This window comes from Physeter macrocephalus, chromosome 11, assembly GCF_002837175.3.
Source record: "Physeter macrocephalus isolate SW-GA chromosome 11, ASM283717v5, whole genome shotgun sequence".
Classification (NCBI taxonomy): Eukaryota; Metazoa; Chordata; class Mammalia; order Artiodactyla; family Physeteridae; genus Physeter; species Physeter macrocephalus.
In genome coordinates, this window is record NC_041224.1 from 149734919 (window position 1) to 149753913 (window position 18995).

General features: G+C 50.8%; 1 protein-coding gene across 3 annotated transcripts in view; it reads left to right on the forward strand.

Moving 5' to 3' along the window:
* Positions 1-18995, forward strand: part of ACTN1 (actinin alpha 1) — a 104813-nt gene that overhangs the window by 48569 nt on the left and 37249 nt on the right. For all 3 annotated transcript variants that reach the window (XM_024115535.2, XM_024115541.3, XM_024115531.3), the window contains exons 2-3: positions 6077-6191; positions 11445-11564. In XM_024115535.2, coding sequence (XP_023971303.1) covers positions 6077-6191; positions 11445-11564 — 235 coding nt within the window. The remainder of the gene's footprint in view (positions 1-6076; positions 6192-11444; positions 11565-18995) is intronic.

An 18995-nucleotide genomic window follows, 5' to 3' on the forward strand; every position in this document is an offset into this window, starting at 1 on the left:
TGTTTCAAGAGAAATCCATGAGCGCACGTGGAGGCAAGGGCGCTCGCCAGTCCCACTTTCCTTACACTTTCCCCTTTGGCCTCTTATTAAACCTCTTTGTGCCTTAGTTTTCTCATCTGTAAAATGGGGAAAATAATAGCACCTGCCTTGTAATGTTGTTTTGAAGACTGAATTAAAGGGGGTAAAGCACTCGGAAGAGGGTGCCATGCCAGTTGATGGTCCATCAACTCAAGACTCTCTGTGCCAGTGCTGACCTGAGTCACCCAGGTTCCCTCTGGGTGGTGTTTTCACTTCACAGTGACCTGTTTTACAGTGACATGCCACAAGATTCAGCCCACCTGTCTGCCCTTGGTTCTGCTGTTCCCTTCCAGCACCCCACCCACACCTGCACCTGAAATCCACGTCGTCCTGGTGGAGCAGAAAAGTATACGGGACTGGGAGTCAGGAGGCCAGGTTGTGAACATATCCAGCTGTGTGGCCTGGGAAAAGTCACTCACCCTCTCTGGTCCATGTGTCCTCAGTTGTAAAGTGAGGGTTTTGACTCAGGTGTGCCAAGCATCTCTTCCAGCTCTAACATTCTTTGATGACATGTGTTGGACAGCATGAACTTGTAATAGTTATCTCTAATTATTGTGGTACCAGTAATGATAGGTAATTATGGAGCAGTCACTGTGTTCCAGACCTTCTTTTCCGTGTTTTAAGTGGGTTATCTTATTGAATTCTCCACCAACCCCATGCTGTTATTACCCCATTTTACAGACTAGTGCCTTGAGGCAGAGCCATGTTGACTCACTTGCCCAAGGTTACCACCTGGCTAGAAGCTGATGGACTGGGGTGTGCCTTGTCTTCTTCAGAGTGATTGAATCCTTCCAGGCTCTTGGATTCTTGCTCTGTGGGGTGATTTTTATTTTTAAATTTAAAAAAATTAAAAAAAGATTTTGGCCACACCTTGCGGCTTGTGGGATCTTAGTTCCCCAACCAGGGCTTGAACTCGCACCCTTAGCATTGAAAGCACGGAGTCCTAACCATTGGACTGCCAGGGAATTCCCTCAGTGGAGTGATCTCAAGCAAGTCCTGTGATCTTCCTGTGCTCAGCATCTTGTGTTTTTACCACTCCCTTCTTCCACCAAGGTCAAGACTCTGGATGCCACTTGACTTCAAAAGCTCAGCCCCTGACTCATGCTTATGGGATAATCCTCTGTACCCCAGATCCCAGCTGAGTGTGATTATTCAGACACCTTTTAGGACCTAAAGTTTAGATAATAATGATGACGGTAGTGACTACTTCTTACACACTTAATGTATTTCAAACACAATATTATATTATCGTTATTAATATAAATTAACAATATTAATATGTTAACATGATCATTTTTCCTAGTTTTTTTGGTTGTGGTAAAATACACTATATCATTATTTAATCTTCATTGCAGTCCTGCCTGGCAGGTGCTGTTGTCTCTAGTTTATAGTGTGAAAACTGAGGCTCAAAGAGGCCTGTGTGGCTAAAGTCGCATTCTAGTGCATATGAGCTGGGGAGCAGGGAGAGCATGTTCTCAAAAGCCACTTGCCTTCTCAACACATTTTAAAGGAAATATAGGGAATTCCCAGGCGGTCCAGTGGTTAGGATTCGGCGCTTCCACTGCCTGGGGCCTGGGTTTGATCCCTGGTTGGGGAACTAAGATCTTGTAAGCCACTTGGGGCAGCCAAAACAAACAAAAAAAGGAAATATATGGATAGGATACTTGTTAAAGATATAATGGAAAGCCTTAGAGGATTCTGTGTGAAAGCAGGACTGACTGTGAGACCCACAGAGAAGGTAGACAAAGATGCTTCTCTCTCCATCAACTCCATGGACCTTGGCCCAGCTCAAGTGTCCTGTACTCCCTCACCCACTGTTGGGTTGGAGCCTGGCCTGGCCCATTTGTAACCTTGGACTACAATACTGGATAGTTAAACTCTGTGTCTCCTTAAAATCACCTTTATGCCAGATTAAACATGGGTAGATGCTTCAAGGTCAGTGAGAAGTTGAGCAGGAGTCTGGGTTCTCTGCCAGCCCCCTCCCTCTCTGTCCGGGGCCTTCCGAGGCTGTGCAGTGGGGCTGGAGGTAGGTGAAGTGCGGAGAGAGGCTGCTGAGAAGAGAGCTAAGCTAGCCCTCACTGTAGCTCTGGGAGCACTTCCAGCATGTTGCCCAGGCCCTTTTTCCTGAGACCTGTCTGCATACCCGAGCTCATTCTGCAACAAAGTGGGTCCACGGAAGGCCCATCAGTTCCTCCTATCTCCTTAGTCAGGCAGTGAGCCACAGCAAGGATCCCCTGACGGGGCTCTTGAAGCAAGCGGAAGGTCAGATAAGGCAGGGCCTGGTGGGGAGTGAGGCAACAAGGTGCCACCTGCCCTTTATTTGAATGAGGCTGGACCGTAACCCTGCTGGGGTAGCACTGCCCACCATGCTGGGGCATCTGGGCTGGAGGCCATGGGGCCAGGGTCTCTAGCCATGGGCATCCCTTGTGGCTGTTCGCTTTTCCTCCTGCTAAGGGGCAGGTGTCCCCCTCTGTCATAATGTGGGAGCTCAGGCTTCAAGTCTAGGGCCTGCGTGTGCCGGGGGAGAGAACGTGGCTGTGCGGTGTAGGTGGAGGACCTCGCTCCTGACCCTGCTGTCTCCCCTCTCAGGCCCCGTCAGCCTCCTCTGCTGGGGATCCACAAGGCCACGGTCAAAGTCACAGGCTTTCTGCCCCCATACCGCAACTTTAGCCCTCTCCGCATAACACATCAGCACCTGTTCAAAGAAAAAGAGTCCCCAGACACAAGGTGTCATCTTGGGGACACAGCGCAGCACTTGCCGGGGTGGAACCCAGGACGGAGTTTAGTGGCTGGAGGCCGGGGGAAGGGTGTGGGCTGGGAGCACGGGGGGGCCGAGTCCTCTGAGCCTCTTCGCCCGGAGCTTCCAGGGGAGCTAGCTTTTCTTCTCCCTCCTACCATTTATTGAGCTTGTGTTACGTGGTAGTCACTTTATAAATATTTTCTAGTTAATCCACCTGACTTTTATAGCGTGCTGTTACTATCCCTATTTTGCTGCTAAGGGACCCGAGGTTTAGGGAGGTGAGTCGGCAGGTCTCACCTGCAGATTGGTAAAGAGTGGGTCTGAGCGCTGAACCGGATCTGGTGCCCCGCGAGTGCATGTTCTTAATCACTGAGTTACCCTTTCCTCCATGGCCTGAGCTTCGAGCTGCTTGCTGGGGAGGTGCTCAGAGGCCCCTTCATAGCAGCCACCTGTAGGGGCCGGGACAGGGGCTTAGGGTTTTAACCAAGTGCAGCCCCTGAGGCCTCAGAGGCAGGGCTTTGTGTGGGGAGTCTGAGCAAACACAGGTGCGTGTCAGCCTCCAGGGCTCTAGGACCGGCTTCTCCAGGAAATGGGGCTGGCTGCTTTCAACAGCGCTTTTCCTCTTGCAAAAGTGGTACCTTTTTACCCACGTGGCCTCTTCCTCCTTCCTCTCACCCCATCCCCTCTCCACAACTGGGTGGTAAACAGTGAGATTTCACAGCCCCTCCAGCTGCGGGGAGCTGGGGATCCCCACCAGGACCCCGGCCCCACTGGACCTGAAAACTATCCCTCTGAGCTGCTGGGGTGACCCACTTCCTGCCAAGTCAGCAGAAAACCCCAGGCAGAAGCTGAGCGTGGGCCTGGGAGGGAGATGAGAGTAACGTGCTGTGGAAATGCAAGATGGTGGTAAATGACCGCCCCCCCCTCCATCAACGTACAGTGTGATGACACCCGGGCAGAAGTGCGTATACAGGCACAGGACAGCTGGGAGAGAATAAGGAACTACAAACAAACTCATATTTATTTTAAAGATTTTAAAATTCTTTAATATTTTTTACATCAAAAAATTGACAGCACAGTGAAAATAAAAACTAAGTAGCCTCTCATCCCCTGCTAGGTTTGCAATGCCAGCACGAGAGGAAGGGGACCTGGTAGATACTCTTTCTTGGCCTGCTGCATCCCCTTTCCTCTGAGCTGTCTTCCTCTTCCAGAGGGTCTCTGAGAGCGCTCTTTGGCCCATCACCCGCCCTGCACTGATACCATCCAGGTGTGGTTGGATCTTCCAGGACCCTCCCACTTTGCATCGGTTCCTCACTTGCTCCTTCGCCCGGTTGTCTCACTTTTACGTCCACTAGAATGTCCGTTGCACAGGGCAAGGAATTTTGTTATTTTGTTCACTGCTGCGTCTATGACTCTGTGCCCCGAGACTTTAGGGTGAGTCCAGGTGTGAAGCTGACTGGTGGCCACCATGCCGTGGGATACGGGCAATGATAAGAGGGGTTGCAGGGTGCCGTGGGCTCACACATCAGCCCGATGTGGCGGGTGGCTCTCAGGAAGGCTTTCTGGAGGAGGTGATATCTTAGCCCAGTCTTAGAAGAAGAGTGTGTGTTAGCCAAGCATGACATAGAGGACACTCCAGGCTGAGGAATCAGTGTATGTCCCTTGCCCACCCCCAAGCTGTGTGCCAGGCTTACCAAAGCTTTGGGACAGCACACGCACATCCCTCTTGTCTATCATGGGTGTGGGCTGGCCTACAGAGTGGAGCTGTGTTTGCAGGGAGAGAGAAGTACCCTGTGTTGCTGAGTTTCTAGTGAGATATGATTTAAGAATGAGGCCCAGTGTTGGAGGGGTGTCATAGTACGGCCCCCTGTCCCCACCTCGTGTGGGCTGCTGTCTCGCCTTCTTGCTCACAGGCTCGTCAACTCTTGGTTACAAGCCTACGCAGCCATTTCTTCTCCCCAGTACTCACTGCTGTGGCACTGCCCCCTTCTCCTGCCCATTTATTGCCACTTCACTTTGGAGTTCCCCAGGGCAAGAGGACGTGGTGGTGGGGGTCATGAGTCTGGTGACCTTTCCAAAGAGGAGGAGTATTTCCAGGGTGGTTGCTGCCGTTGTGAGAAATAACACTGTCACCATTGCCACTTTGCAGGACAGATGGGGAAGAGAGCTGGCTGGCCCTGCTGTGGGGGCCGGAATGGAAGGTTGGCTCTTGAGGCCCCATGTAGTTGAGAGTACCATTTGGTGCAGAGGAGTTTTGAGTTGCCAAGGAATAGATTGGATCTAAAGTAAGAGAGCTCTTCTCTCTGTTTGTGACAGCTGGGGAGAGACACTTGCCCAAGTTCTGTTCGGATGGGCGAGCGAATTGGAAGTGCACGCTTTTTCTTTCTCGTGTTTGTTGAGTCACCCTGTTCCTTGTGTGAGCCACCAGAGGGTGCTGTTGGCGCAGGATAGCTTGGCCTGCCTGATGGTCGGCTTAATACAGAAGCTTCAAGGTTGCTGCTGTCTCCCCACGGATCAGAAAATTACAGCGCTGATGGCCTTTCATTTAGTCTTCTGACAGTCCCTTTTTGAAATTCTTGCTGATACTTTTGCACCTTAAGGTGCCTCCACCTCCCACCCCAAATACACACACATACACCATGGGGTACTTACTTCTCTCTCTTTGTTCTGACACTGCCCCTCTGAACTCTGTCCCCAACAAAACTGATTAATCTTCCTTTAGCTAGCTGCCAAGTGGACAAGGATTTAATAAACTTATTTACCCTAAGGTGTTAATGAGGCTTAATACTTTACCCCTGGGGTACTCGACCTTGTAACTGTGAAGCTCTAAACTAAGCCTTATAATCTAAGAGGTGAACTGCTAAGAATGGAATTGTGCCACTTCTCAGTGTGGGTGGGGATGATGTTTTGGGAAGAAGGTTGGGAGGGGAGCTGTTGAAGGAAGGTGCTGCTTTGTCCATCCCCCTGGTGCCCACCCATGCCACTGGCCCTGCAGGGCGACCCCTCAGCCGTTGCCCTGCGATGAGGTGAAGGAGACTGCAGAACAACCACGCTGAGAGGTTTTATGGGCTCTGCTGAGTGGGTTTCTCACCCTTTATGGTTAGATGTCTTGACCAACAAGGATGACAACACCAGCCTGCCCAACACCTTATACAGAACAACTGGAAAAAGGGCATGAGACAGACGGGTCCTAAGGGCCTCCGAGACCGTGTGGCTTGTGGCAGAGACTGACCACTGGCTCTTCTTTCCTTTGCGCAGACGTTTACAGCATGGTGCAACTCCCACCTCCGGAAGGCAGGGACGCAGATCGAGAACATCGAGGAGGACTTCCGGGATGGCCTGAAGCTGATGCTGCTGCTGGAGGTCATCTCAGGTGAGCTGGACCACTGGCCTTGGGAGAGCCAGAGCAGAGGTGATGCCAGATGGGTGGGGCCACCATGGCCCAGGATCAGGCACTGCCCACTGGGTTCTGCCACTTTGGGCATGCTGCCCTGACACCTCTGCGTCTGCTCTGTCCTTGGTTATGGCTAGCTTTGGGTGTCTTAAAAAATGGTGGGGGTGACGTGTGAATTCAGACAAGGAGACTGAGTTTGGTCCTGGCTCTGCTGCTGACCATCTGTGTGCCCTCGGACAAGTCGCTGCCTTTCTGCCTCAGCATCCTCATTTGCATAAAGAGGGGTTTGAAGGATGGTCTCTGAGGTCTCTTCTCCAAATGCTGGGATTCTGTGGTCAAGAAAGCAACCATGGCTGACCATCTCCAAACGCTGGCTCCACCGCTACCTAGCTACCTGTATCCAGGTGATCCCAGTCCCTTATCCAGCCCCCAGCTTGGAATTTGGGTGTCCAGATATCTGGAGGGACAGCTCCTCTCCAATGCATATCTCCTCTTTCTTATGAATACCTTTCCTCCACCATCCCTTAAAGGTTGGAGGTCCCGAGATTCTAGCCTCGGCTTATGCACTGGAGGATGTTGGCTGCTTGCTTCACTTTACCTTCCACCTTGCCGCCAGTCCTAGACTAGTCTCAGTCCAGCCTTCTCCCTGGAGCCTCCTTTTAAATACTGAATCGCACTGGCCATCTTCCCCCACATGTGCCCCAGGGTTCAATGCCTTTGCTCTTTGGCATTCAAGTTTCATTCATTCTGTTTCCTTCTATTATCCTTCTTTTACCTCTGCTACCTCGCGGTGTCAGTGCGCCTGCGTCCGCTCTCACCTAGCTAATGTCCAGAGGCCTTGGACCCCTCCTCCCAGCTTCTCCCTTCCCACTGGCCTCTGTTACCCACACACAGCCAGAGGGTCCATCCAACGGCCCAAATATGGTCACGCTGTTCCCTGCTTGAAACTTTTCAGTGCCTCTCTGGGGCTTTTTACGCCTGCAGCCCACATGCCTTAGCATAGCTAGCAGGATCCCTCATGAGCTGGCACCTGCTTTGTTTTCAACTAACTATTCCCAAAAAGGTGTCAGACTTCAGACCCTCTGCCACGTGGGGGCACACGCAGTCCTCCCCACATGGCACGCTCTCTGTTTTCTGTGCCTTTGCACAAGCTCTGACTGCCTTCCCCCACTCCCCAATACTTGAAAATATTTTCATTGCAGGTGAAATCTGTGGGGGGGTGGGGTGTGTGTGTGTGTGTGTGTGTGTGTGTGTGTGTGTGTGTGTGTCTGTGTGTGTGGTAATATATACGTAACATAAAATTTACCATTTTGATCGTTTTTAAATGTACACAGAGGCATTAAGTACATTCACATTGTTGTGCAACCATCACCACCATCCATTTCCAGACTTTTCCAGCATTCCACACTGAGGCTCCATACCATTCAATGCCAACTCCTCATTCCCTTCCCCCACCCAGCCCCTGCCAGCCACCATTCTACTTTCTGTCTCTGTGAACTTGATTCACAGATTCTGTTCTAGGTTCCTCGTATTAGTGGAATCATAGAGTATTTGTCCTTTTGTGACTGGCTTATTTCATTTAGCATAATGTCCTCATAGTTCCTCCATGAAGTAGCATGTATGAGAATTTCCTTCCTTTTTAAGGCCAAAGAATATTCCATCGTGTATATATATCCCACATTTTGTTTATTCAGTCATCTGTCAATTCACACTTGAGTCGTTTCCACCTTTTGGCTATCGTGAATAATGCCGCTAAGAACATGGTGTACAGATATCTGTTCAAGTCTGTGCTTTCAGTTCTCTTGCATATGTACCCAGAAGTGGAATTGCTGGGTCCTAGAGTAATTCTATATTTAATATTTTAAGGAACTGCCATATGTTTTCCTCTGCTTTTTAGAATGTCTTTCCCGACCTCCTCTTCTAACATTTCTTAAACGAACCTGGCATTGTCCTTTTTCATTCTTCAAAACTCAGCTTAGGCGTTTCCTCCAGGAAGGCTTCCCTGACTACCACCGCCCCCCACCCCCATCCCCGCTCGTGCTTTGAGTGGCTGCCCTCTGGGCTCCTAGAACAGGCCGTTGATTCCTCTAGTGTGTCATTTGCCATGCAGCAGGATCACTTTTGGCTCATGTGTCTTCTCCCCACTGCGCCCCGAGCCCCTTGGGGCGGGGACAGTCTCATCTGTATCCCAAGTGCTTAGACCTGTACTTGGCACATAGGTGATGCTCAACAAATATCAGAGCGACTGACTGCCCGCTGGGCTTTTCCGCATACCCACCAGGTGCTCTCACTGAACGGGCCGGCCCGTGCACACCTGTGGGGCTGGGAGAGATTGAGTCACTGAGATGTTGCCTTTTCCTCCTTGAGCGTTTCTGGAGATGGGTAGGATAACAGTAGAAGGAAGGGGGTGCTCCCTGCAGAGGTCCTCTGAGTGTGGTCCCTGGACCACCCAGCAGAAATCAGCAGGACTGCTTGTCCACATGCAGATTCCCAGCCCACACCCCAGACCTCCTAATTCAGAAACTCAGGAAGCAGGGGAAGGGGACTGGACGTTTGCCGTTAGCAGGTCCTCCTGGTGGTTTTGTGCTGATTGAAGTCCCAGAACCACTCTCCTTGCTGCCTCCACTGTCTGGGAGAAGCCCCGTTCCAGCCAGTGTACGTGGCTGGTGGGCTGGCTGGCGAGCTCAGGCTTAGCAGTACCTAAGGGCTGGGGCTCTAGCAGGAGCAGCCTTCCAGGGGCACGAGGTGCTGCCTCCATCCATCCTATCGGAAGGGAGCCCTGCGGCATCTCATCTGCTCAGGAGGGCTGTAGGGTACCTTGCCAGAGAGGGGGGCAGTGGCCACAGCCTTGGGAAAGCCGTGAGCAGAAAGTCTTGATTTATTAATAAAAACCCAGCTGTGCTTCCCTGGGAGCTGCCAGGCCAAATGACGTCTGTGGCAGGAATTCTGTTCTCTAGAAGATGGGGGGCCCCCTGGGGAGTTGGGAGGCCCCCGGGAGAAGTGCCGCTCTGACAGGGTGGGCATGGCCCAGCGTCAGGGCCACCCTGCCCCTCGAGATCTCTCAGCCAGACTGTCGATGTGCTCGGAAGGGGGCGGGGAGGGCACCGCTGGGCTGGTCTGGAGACCGTGGCAGGTGCAAGGGTCCTGAATTTCAGGTCCTAGGATGGTGGTTCTCAGCCTTTTAGGGTCCCTGCCCTCTTAGAGACTCTGAACGCTGTGCGCCCCTTCCCCAGATATGGGCACACATGTTGTACATGTGCATTTTCCAGATAGTTTCAGGAGGTCCCTGGACACCTCTGGTCTGTGCTCTTAACAGGGTGTTTGGAGAACCTGCTCCTCAGTGCCTGTCTCCCGGCAGCTTCTGACCCAAAAGCCTGATCATCAGGAGCTCCCCTGTGGAAGCTGGAGCTGTGGGGTGGGGCAGCGGAGTGGCTGCTGAGTGACGGTGGGGGGGTTGACTCAGGGCTGAGCCGAGGGTACCCCTGGGAGGCAGTAACTGGACAAGAGCAGCGGTTCTCAAATGAGAGAGGACTCTGGCAGCACACGGGGAACTCTTCCAGAATACTCTAGAGTGACCCAAACACTCTCCCAGGCCAAAACAGTCTAGGCTAGGAGTTCGGGGCCTTTGCATATGCTGTTCCTTCTGACTTGGTCACCATTCCCTGCAGTCTGGCCCTGGCTGCCTCCCACTCAGAGGCCTCCCCTGACCACCTCACAACTCTTTCACCCTCCTCCCTGCCCTCCTCTGCTGTCTCTTTTAAAGCATTTATCTTAAGCATTTACCCTTCTGGCTATTTGTTCATTTGTGTGTTTCTCTGATGAAGATCTGTCTCTCCTCCTGGACCAAAAGTACATGAAGGCAGCAAACTGTTCTCTTCACCCCCATATTCCCAGCACACAGCCAAGTCCTTGGCATATGTTAGGGGCTTAATACAGACTTGTTGAGTGGCTGCAAGCAGTTTACAGCCTGAGAAGTAGAGGGAGCCCTGCGGCATCTCATCTGCTCAGGAGGGCTGTAGGGTACCTTGCCAGAGAGGGGGGCAGTGGCCACAGCCTTGGGAAAGCCGTGAGCAGAAAGTCTTGATTTATTAATAAAAACCCAGCTGTGCTTCCCTGGGAGCTGCCAGGCCAAATGACGTCTGTGGCAGGAATTCTGTTCTCTAGAAGATGGGGGGCCCCCTGGGGAGTTGGGAGGCCCCCGGGAGAAGTGCCGCTCTGACAGGGTGGGCATGGCCCAGCGTCAGGGCCACCCTGCCCCTCGAGATCTCTCAGCCAGACTGTCGATGTGCTCGGAAGGGGGCGGGGAGGGCACCGCTGGGCTGGTCTGGAGACCGTGGCAGGTGCAAGGGTCCTGAATTTCAGGTCCTAGGATGGTGGTTCTCAGCCTTTTAGGGTCCCTGCCCTCTTAGAGACTCTGAACGCTGTGCGCCCCTTCCCCAGATATGGGCACACATGTTGTACATGTGCATTTTCCAGATAGTTTCAGGAGGTCCCTGGACACCTCTGGTCTGTGCTCTTAACAGGGTGTTTGGAGAACCTGCTCCTCAGTGCCTGTCTCCCGGCAGCTTCTGACCCAAAAGCCTGATCATCAGGAGCTCCCCTGTGGAAGCTGGAGCTGTGGGGTGGGGCAGCGGAGTGGCTGCTGAGTGACGGTGGGGGGGTTGACTCAGGGCTGAGCCGAGGGTACCCCTGGGAGGCAGTAACTGGACAAGAGCAGCGGTTCTCAAATGAGAGAGGACTCTGGCAGCACACGGGGAACTCTTCCAGAATACTCTAGAGTGACCCAAACACTCTCCCAGGCCAAAACAGTCTAGGCTAGGAGTTCGGGGCCTTTGCATATGCTGTTCCTTCTGACTTGGTCACCATTCCCTGCAGTCTGGCCCTGGCTGCCTCCCACTCAGAGGCCTCCCCTGACCACCTCACAACTCTTTCACCCTCCTCCCTGCCCTCCTCTGCTGTCTCTTTTAAAGCATTTATCTTAAGCATTTACCCTTCTGGCTATTTGTTCATTTGTGTGTTTCTCTGATGAAGATCTGTCTCTCCTCCTGGACCAAAAGTACATGAAGGCAGCAAACTGTTCTCTTCACCCCCATATTCCCAGCACACAGCCAAGTCCTTGGCATATGTTAGGGGCTTAATACAGACTTGTTGAGTGGCTGCAAGCAGTTTACAGCCTGAGAAGTAGGAGAACAGCATCTCACTTCCTGTTCCTCCCTCTCGGTCTGTGTTCAGGTGAACGCTTGGCCAAGCCGGAGAGAGGCAAAATGAGGGTGCACAAGATCTCCAATGTCAACAAGGCCCTGGACTTCATAGCCAGCAAGGGGGTCAAGCTGGTGTCCATAGGAGCTGAAGGTGAGTAAGGCCTGCACCTGGCTGCCCCCCGGAGTTGGATTCTCCCCACCTCCCAACTTCCTGGTTCTTTTGGCCTTTTCCAGCCTGACTCCTAGACCCATTACTATGTGCCACCCACTCCTAGACATCCCTGGGGGCATTTGGAAGTGGGGCTCCCAGCACCTCCATCTGGTCGACCCCGTGGATCCTTCATGTAAAAACAGCACTTTCCATCCAATCTCAGCACGTTGGCAACCCCTCCACTGAATCTTAGCGCTGTGGGATATACCTGTGTGGAATGCCACCTCCCTCTTCCACAGGCCTGGTTGCACTGCGCTGTCCCAAGCAGAGAGTTCTGTGGTCTGGGGAGAGTGTGCAGACACTGGCTGGGTGGAGGCAGCCCCCTGCAGGATGGCTGTCTACACACCTTTAGGCACATTTTTAATATCATTTCCCTGCAGAGCAGCTTCTTGACTCTTTTCCCTTTACTTACAAAAAAATTGTTTATACACCTGAAAACTAACACAAGATTGTAAATCAACTTTACTTCAATTTAAAAAAATTGTTTAAAGCTCAGTCTAAACCATTGTTAGCCTGTTCTTAATGGTTAAAAGGAGGTCGCACAATTTCTTGTGTGCACTGTAATGGTTCTGAAGGATTTAGGGAGGGTTGTGAGGTGATTAGAATAAAATACCATAACTAGGCCCTGTCAGGACTGTGTCCCAGGGATTCTGCAATGGATTGGGCATCTGCTGTGTGGTGCCAGCGATCAAAAGGTGAGTAAGACACCATCTCCATTCCTTCCTTCCTTCATTGTAGATATAACCCTGGCTGTGATTACCGATCGCTTGCTCTGCAGCAGGTACTGTGCTGAAGCCCTTTGCACCAGTGATCTCATTTCATCCTCACCAGCCCTATGAGGTGGCTTTGATTATTATCCCCACTTTACGATAGGAAAATACACGCCTGACGAGATTAACTTGTCCCAGGTCCCATCATCAGCAAGTGGTAAAGCCAGAACTCAAATTCAGGTCTGAGTGACTCCCGAGAAATACCCCAGAGGGTGGCCTTTCCTTGCAGAGGTTGGAGGGTCTTGCTTCAGTAAATCCATAAGAGCTGATCTCTTCTCTGGTTGATGACTTTAAAGTCCTCCTCTTTTTTTCTAGAAATTGAGGGATTTGATGCATCAACATCAAACTGAGAAACTTGAGCACAGCGGTTGGCAGACCGTGGGGTCCGACCTGGCTGACCTGGGTTTTTGTAAATATTGGAACACGGCCATACCCATTTGTTTACATATTATTGGCTGCTTTCCTGCTACAGGCGGAATTGAATAGTTGCGACAGAGACCATATGGCCTGCAAAGTCGAAAATATTTACTCTCCGGCCCTTTACAGGAAAAGCTTGCTGACCCCTGCCTTACCAAGGACTCAGGCTAGGACTTGAGGCCATCACGGGTGGTGCCTTACGCATCCCATCCCCTCAGCTGTGAGGCAGAGATCACGTCTTCTACATCCTTGTGGCCCCAGCTCCTAGCAGCACGATGCACACAGTCAGTGCTCAGTAGACGTTCGAAGGGCTGGTGCGTAGCAGGATACTTCGCTTTGTGAGTGGGAAAAGAATCGCTGCCTGTTAAGAAGAAAAGAATAGTTTGTTCTCTTAGGGAAAAGAATAGTTTGTTCTCTTAGGGAGGAATTAAGACTTGGCAGAAAAAGTTTCAACCAAGCAGGTATGGGAAGCCAAAGAAATTGCCACTCAGGTCGTCTGGTGCAAGCTCAGATGCTCACTGGGACAGGGAAGGAGAGGATGTACGATGTGGGCTGGGGTGAACGGTAGGGGTGAGTGGGGAGAAGCGGGGAGAACATGTCCTTCTAAGCAGGGCAGCTGCCGTGTAGATCTAGCCAGTTGTTGCTGTGTGGAAATACTCATCAAGCATTGCTAGATCTTCCAATTTTTCAAAAGAAGCCAGAAATCCAGATTTTTAGAAAGGAAAATTTAACAACTACCTAAAAAAATATATTTGTAAAGACTCTGAATACCGAAGGGGAGGAAGAAAGGAGAAGATGGGCGAGAATAGCACTTGCTGAGCTCCAGATCTGTGGCTGACTAGACAGGATACTTTAACAGGCTTATCATGTCACCAGCCACATTTTACAGTCAAGGAAACTGAGGCTCGAAGAAGTTGATGGAATGGAAGTGTGTGGTACAGGCTCTGGGCCAGACTGCTTCCATATGGCAGAGCCCAGTAAACCCCGGGGGTTTGGGCTCTGGAGCTGAGGTCTAAAGCTCTCCCATCACCCCAAGGCTTTGCTGCCTCCTCTGCAGGGGCCCAGGACAGAAATTTCATGTCTGATTTTCCTCAGCTCTGAAGTGGCAGGTCAAGCTGGCTGTGTTGTCTCAAGAGAGGGGTAAGGAGCAAAGACTGACATGGGTGTGAACGCTCACGACCCCCCTCTAATCTCTGGGGAGTCACCTAACCTAGCTGGCCGGAGTTTTCTAGCTCCTTTGGCACAAGCCTCGCTTCTCAAAAGATTTCTAAAGCCTCCTTAAAATGAGACATTCCCTACCTTCTTGCTGCCTTTAGGCCAAGGCTTCCCTCTTGGAGATCCTTGCTCCTGTTTCAAGCTGAAATAATAACCTGTATAGGAAAAGAATCTGAAAGAGAGTGAATATATGTATATGTACGACTGAATCACTTTGGGGTACACCTGAAACTAACACAACATTGTAAATCAACTCTACTCCAATAAATTGAAAAAAAGAAAACAAAAAAAGCTGAGCACGAAGATCATGCCAGGACGGCCGCTCTGCTGAGTCAGGAAACTGGGTGAGGCCCTGAATGGGTTTTGTTTATTTTAATGAAGTGAAGTTTACTGCTGTAGACTATAAAAGGCAATGGAATGGATCACCTGGAAGGAGCCCTCTTGGGGTTGGGGTGGGGGAGATGTTGCCAGTTATCCTGGCTGGGGTGCCCTGGGGACCAGGCCCAGCCCAGCTGAAAGGCCCCAGACCTTTGAAGGGTTATCACGTGGGGCAAGGTTTCGACTCTGGCTGACCCTGACGTGCAGAACCAGGCCCGGAAGGGAGACCCTGTGGGCAGGCTGACTGTGGATAACACACAGAACCTTAGGGGATGCAGTGGGTGCTCTGGGAAAGGCACGGGTTCCCTGCCCCCAGAGATGGAGGCCAGAGGCGAGAAGCATCCACACCGCGGCAGGGGTTAGAATAGATCCTTAGGATTTCTTGTGTGATACTTGATTCTAGAATGTCTAGACTTCACGGGGTTGGGACTTGACGTGGGTGAATGGTGGTATTTAACCAGATGAGAGTACCTGAGAAGGATTTTTCCTTTTAAAATCTTGAGGCAGGGAAAGCTTGATGGCTTTGGGTGCTAGAGCCTGGGGGTGGGCTCGATGATTTAGCATCTGTCCTTAAGATGGAGGGGGCGGCGGGTACAATAGCTAAACCCAATGATCTTGGGAGGTGGGGACCCCCAGGGTTCTAGTCTCTGTCACGTGGAGTTCCTTCGGCATCATTCATTCCACCATCTGAATACTGCTCAGGTGACTGCCTCCCCGGACTGGGGCCAGGGGACAGGCAGGTTCTCAGTAAAAGCAGGATGTGAACAGCTTCACAGGTAGCTGTGGTCTAGGAATGGCTTCTTCCCGCACCCACGGCGACACTGTTTTTTTAGTTTGGTTTGGCTTTTTAAAGATTTTTTTGATGTGGGCCATTTTTAAAGTCCTTATTGAATTTGTTACAATATTGCTTCTGTTTTATGTTTTGGTTTTTTGGCCACAAGCCATGTGGGATCTTAGCTCCCCAGCCAGGGATGGAACCCACACCCTCTGCATTGGAAGGCGAAGTCTTAACCACTGGACCGCCAGGGAAGTCCCAGACATTGTTCATCTAGCGTCATGGTTTTTCCCCCAGGGGCCCGGTTGTGGCCTTGGAACCCTTCTTTCGGACCCAGTATTTCAGGCCATATAGATGCCTATGAGATGGGCAGCCTTACTCCACCAACACAGAGATGCCTGGGGAAAGGATCTTCCGTTCTCGGGACCAGGGCAGGAGAGCCCTCTGGGGAGGGTTACGCTCTGAGGGTGTGTGGGGAATCAGGTGGGCCCTGGGGATGGGTGGTACATGGGCTGTTAACTGTACACACACCACTCTCTTTGCCTGTCCTTGGCCCCTCTGTCTTCTGGAGTGAAACTGCTTCTTTGGTAGGAGTTAGAATTCAGTAAGCAACACCCCCAGGGCTTGGGTGTTTCTGTGGAAGGAGGAGAGACGTAAGTAGGCAAGACCCAGAAAAGAAGCTGCCTTGTCTTCCTTGGTGCTGGGAGGACACGGAGCTCAAGGCCAGCCGGAGGCTGGGATATTTTGATCTTATGTTCTCTGCCCGCTCGCCCGCCTGTGGTTAGTGTCCTCCAGTGTCCTATTCATTCATTCATTCATTTGTTCATTCATTCAACAAATGTTGACAGAGGGCCTTTTCTGTGTCAGGGAAAATGCTGGGCTCTTAAGCAGTGACGCAAAACAAAAAATCTTTACCCTCAGGGAGCTTACGTTCTAGAAGAGGGAGAAAGAAAATATATATGTCAGTTGTAGAAAAGTAAAATGGGAGGTCCAGGAAGGGCTCAGTGAGAAGGTGAAGGGTGAGTGGAAACAGGAGGGAGGTGAGGGGTACCCCAGGGTGGGGGAGAGCTGCAGGGAGGCCGTGTGACTGGAGGGGTAGAGGGAAGGGGGTCCCAGAGGCCCCACCAGCCACTGCCTTTGGCTCCGAGTGGAGGTTTTGAGCAGAGGGGGTCACAAGTCTGGGGATTTGCTCAGTCATGCCTTGTACTTTGCACCTTCACAGGGTTTCCAGTGTGTGGTCATGATAAATACCCTGGCAGCAAGCGCCTTCACACAGCAACCTTACTCTGTATTTCACTCCACTGGCTGGGGCTAGAGAGAGAATGTTTCTCTCAAAAAAATTGAGCAACTTCAAGATGCTTGCTCCCTATTGCCAAATTATTTCCCAGAAAGGTGTTTTGTGTTTTGTGTTTTTTTAAAAACTTCTAGCCACAGTATGGTAGCCTTATTACCATCCTGGTGTGTGTTCGCTTGTTTTTCAACTTTGCTAATTTAATAGCTGGGAAATGGTATCTTATATCTTTAATTCCAAGTGAGATTGACATCCTTACAAATTGGTTATTTGTATTTCGTGTTTTGTGAAGTGTATTCATGTCTCTTGCCTACTTATGTATTATGAATTTAGACTTTTCTCTTATCAATTTATATAAACACTTTGAACGTTACAGATGCAAAACCACTGGGAGTCACAAATGAAAGGGCATTTTAAAAATATCAAACTTTTAGGAACTGGTTCTTTTTTTTTTTTTTTTTTTTAATTAATTTTCATTGGAGTATAGTTGCTTTACAAGGAACTGATTCTTTTTTTTTTTTTTTGCGGTATGCGGGCCTCTCACTGCTGTGGCCTCTCCCGTTGCGGAGCACAGGCTCCGGACGCGCAGGCTCAGCAGCCATGGCTCACGGGCCCAGCCGCTCTGCGGCATGTGGGATCTTCCCGGACCGGGCACGAACCCGTGTGCCCTGCATCGGCAGGCAGACTCTCAACCACTGCGCCACCAGGGAAGCCCACAAGGAACTGATTCTTGACTGATTAACTGACTCTACTCCCGCTCCCCGCAAGCCTGCTCTGCAAAGTGCAGCCGGCTGTTTTAGTTATTAAGGAGGATGGTTGTATGCTGCTACATCTCTCTGTCTCTCTAACCCAGGTTCTCCAACTTGGATCATTGTCCTGTGGATGCTTAGGGCTCTGGGAGGGGCATTCAAACCCCCTTCTTTACAGGAAGAGTCACATCCTGTCCCATGTCCAAAGTGGACACTGTACTTCCTTTACTCAGCACCCTGATGTAGGCTCCGCAGAGTTACCCATTGTCCCCACCAGAAGCTGCTGTGGCCAGGCATCACTGCTCAGTGCCTTTACCTTGCATGCAATTTTGCCCTCCCTTTTGAGGAAGGGGATGAGATCTTAATTTCCTTAGTGGAATCCACTCTTGTTTAAGGGGTTTGTTTTGTGGGAAGCAAACCCAAGTGGACGTGGGCTCAGGGGATTAGGAGTCCCTGGAAGTTGCCCCTTCTTATGGTTTTGTTGGGTCTCCCTTAAAACTGGTGTTGCAGGTAGGAAAAAATGAGATATTCTTTGGATGCCTGAGTCTTAACTGAGAGTACCTCACCATGGGGCCAGGTTACCATCTCCTGGCCTGGAAGCAGGTGAGGGTAAGGAGTCTGCATTTGATTGTTACCCTTCTCAACCCCCAAGACTATAAATGACTCCATGTCTTAGGCTCCTTAAGACAGGGCTTATTTATCTTTGTATTCCCTGCCTTTGAGTCTGGTACAGAAGAAAAAAAAATTACTTCATAGAATTTATAACATTTTTTTACAAGTCTAGAAAGTGCTGCTTAGACTGAATTTAGTGGGGTATCTCTTTTTTTTTTTAAAGATAGATTTTATTCATTTAAAAAATTCTTTTATTTATTTTTAGCTGCGTTGGGTCTTCGTTGCTGTGAGCGGGCTTTCTCTAGTTGCAGCGATTGGGGGCTACTCTTCGTTGCGGTGCGTGGGCTTCTCATTGCGGTGGCTTCTCTTGTTGCGGAGCACGGGCTCTAGGCGCACGGGCTTCAGTAGTTGTGGCTCGCAGGCTCTAGAGCGCAGGCTCAGTAGTTGTGGCACACAGGCTTAGTTGCTCCGCGGCATGTGGGATCTTCCCGGACCAGGGCTCGAACCCGTGTCCCTTACATTGGCAGGTGGATTCTTAACCACTGTGCCACCAGGGAAGCCCATAGTGGGGGTACCTCTTAATTGTGATCTTGAAGCTGTTGTTTGTTTTTATTAAAAAATACCCAGCTAGTGGCATCATGAACTTGATCTGTGAGTTAGTAGATCCTTCCAGTGGCAGTTTATAAACCTTTGTCGGGTTGGTTAATTTCTGTTGCCTGCACGGGCTTTCCAGCTGTGGATGGCTGTTTTGAGAGCAGTGCTTGCCTAGAGGCCCTCAGCTTACAGAGGTGCCAGGACATTTGTGATGGTGTAGACATTCTCTCCCTCTTCTCTGTTAGGCTGGTGGACACCGCTCAGGGTTTAAGACACCCCCTTCTCTGTTGCCTTCCCTGTTGTACCCAGTCGAATTGACCACTCTCCTGGTGCCCCCAAGACACCCCCAAGTAGACTTCCTTCCTGACACCTGTGACATGTAATTGCACTAATTTTTAGACTTCCCTCTAGAAGTGGAGTGTGTGGTCATTGACTTCCTAAGTGGCGCACAGAGTGACATGGGCACTCAGGGAGTGTGAACTCTGTCCCTGCTGAGACCCTTCTTTTTTTTTTTTTTTTTTTTTTTTTTTTTTTTTGTGGTATGCGGGCCTCCCTCTGCCGAAGTCGGAT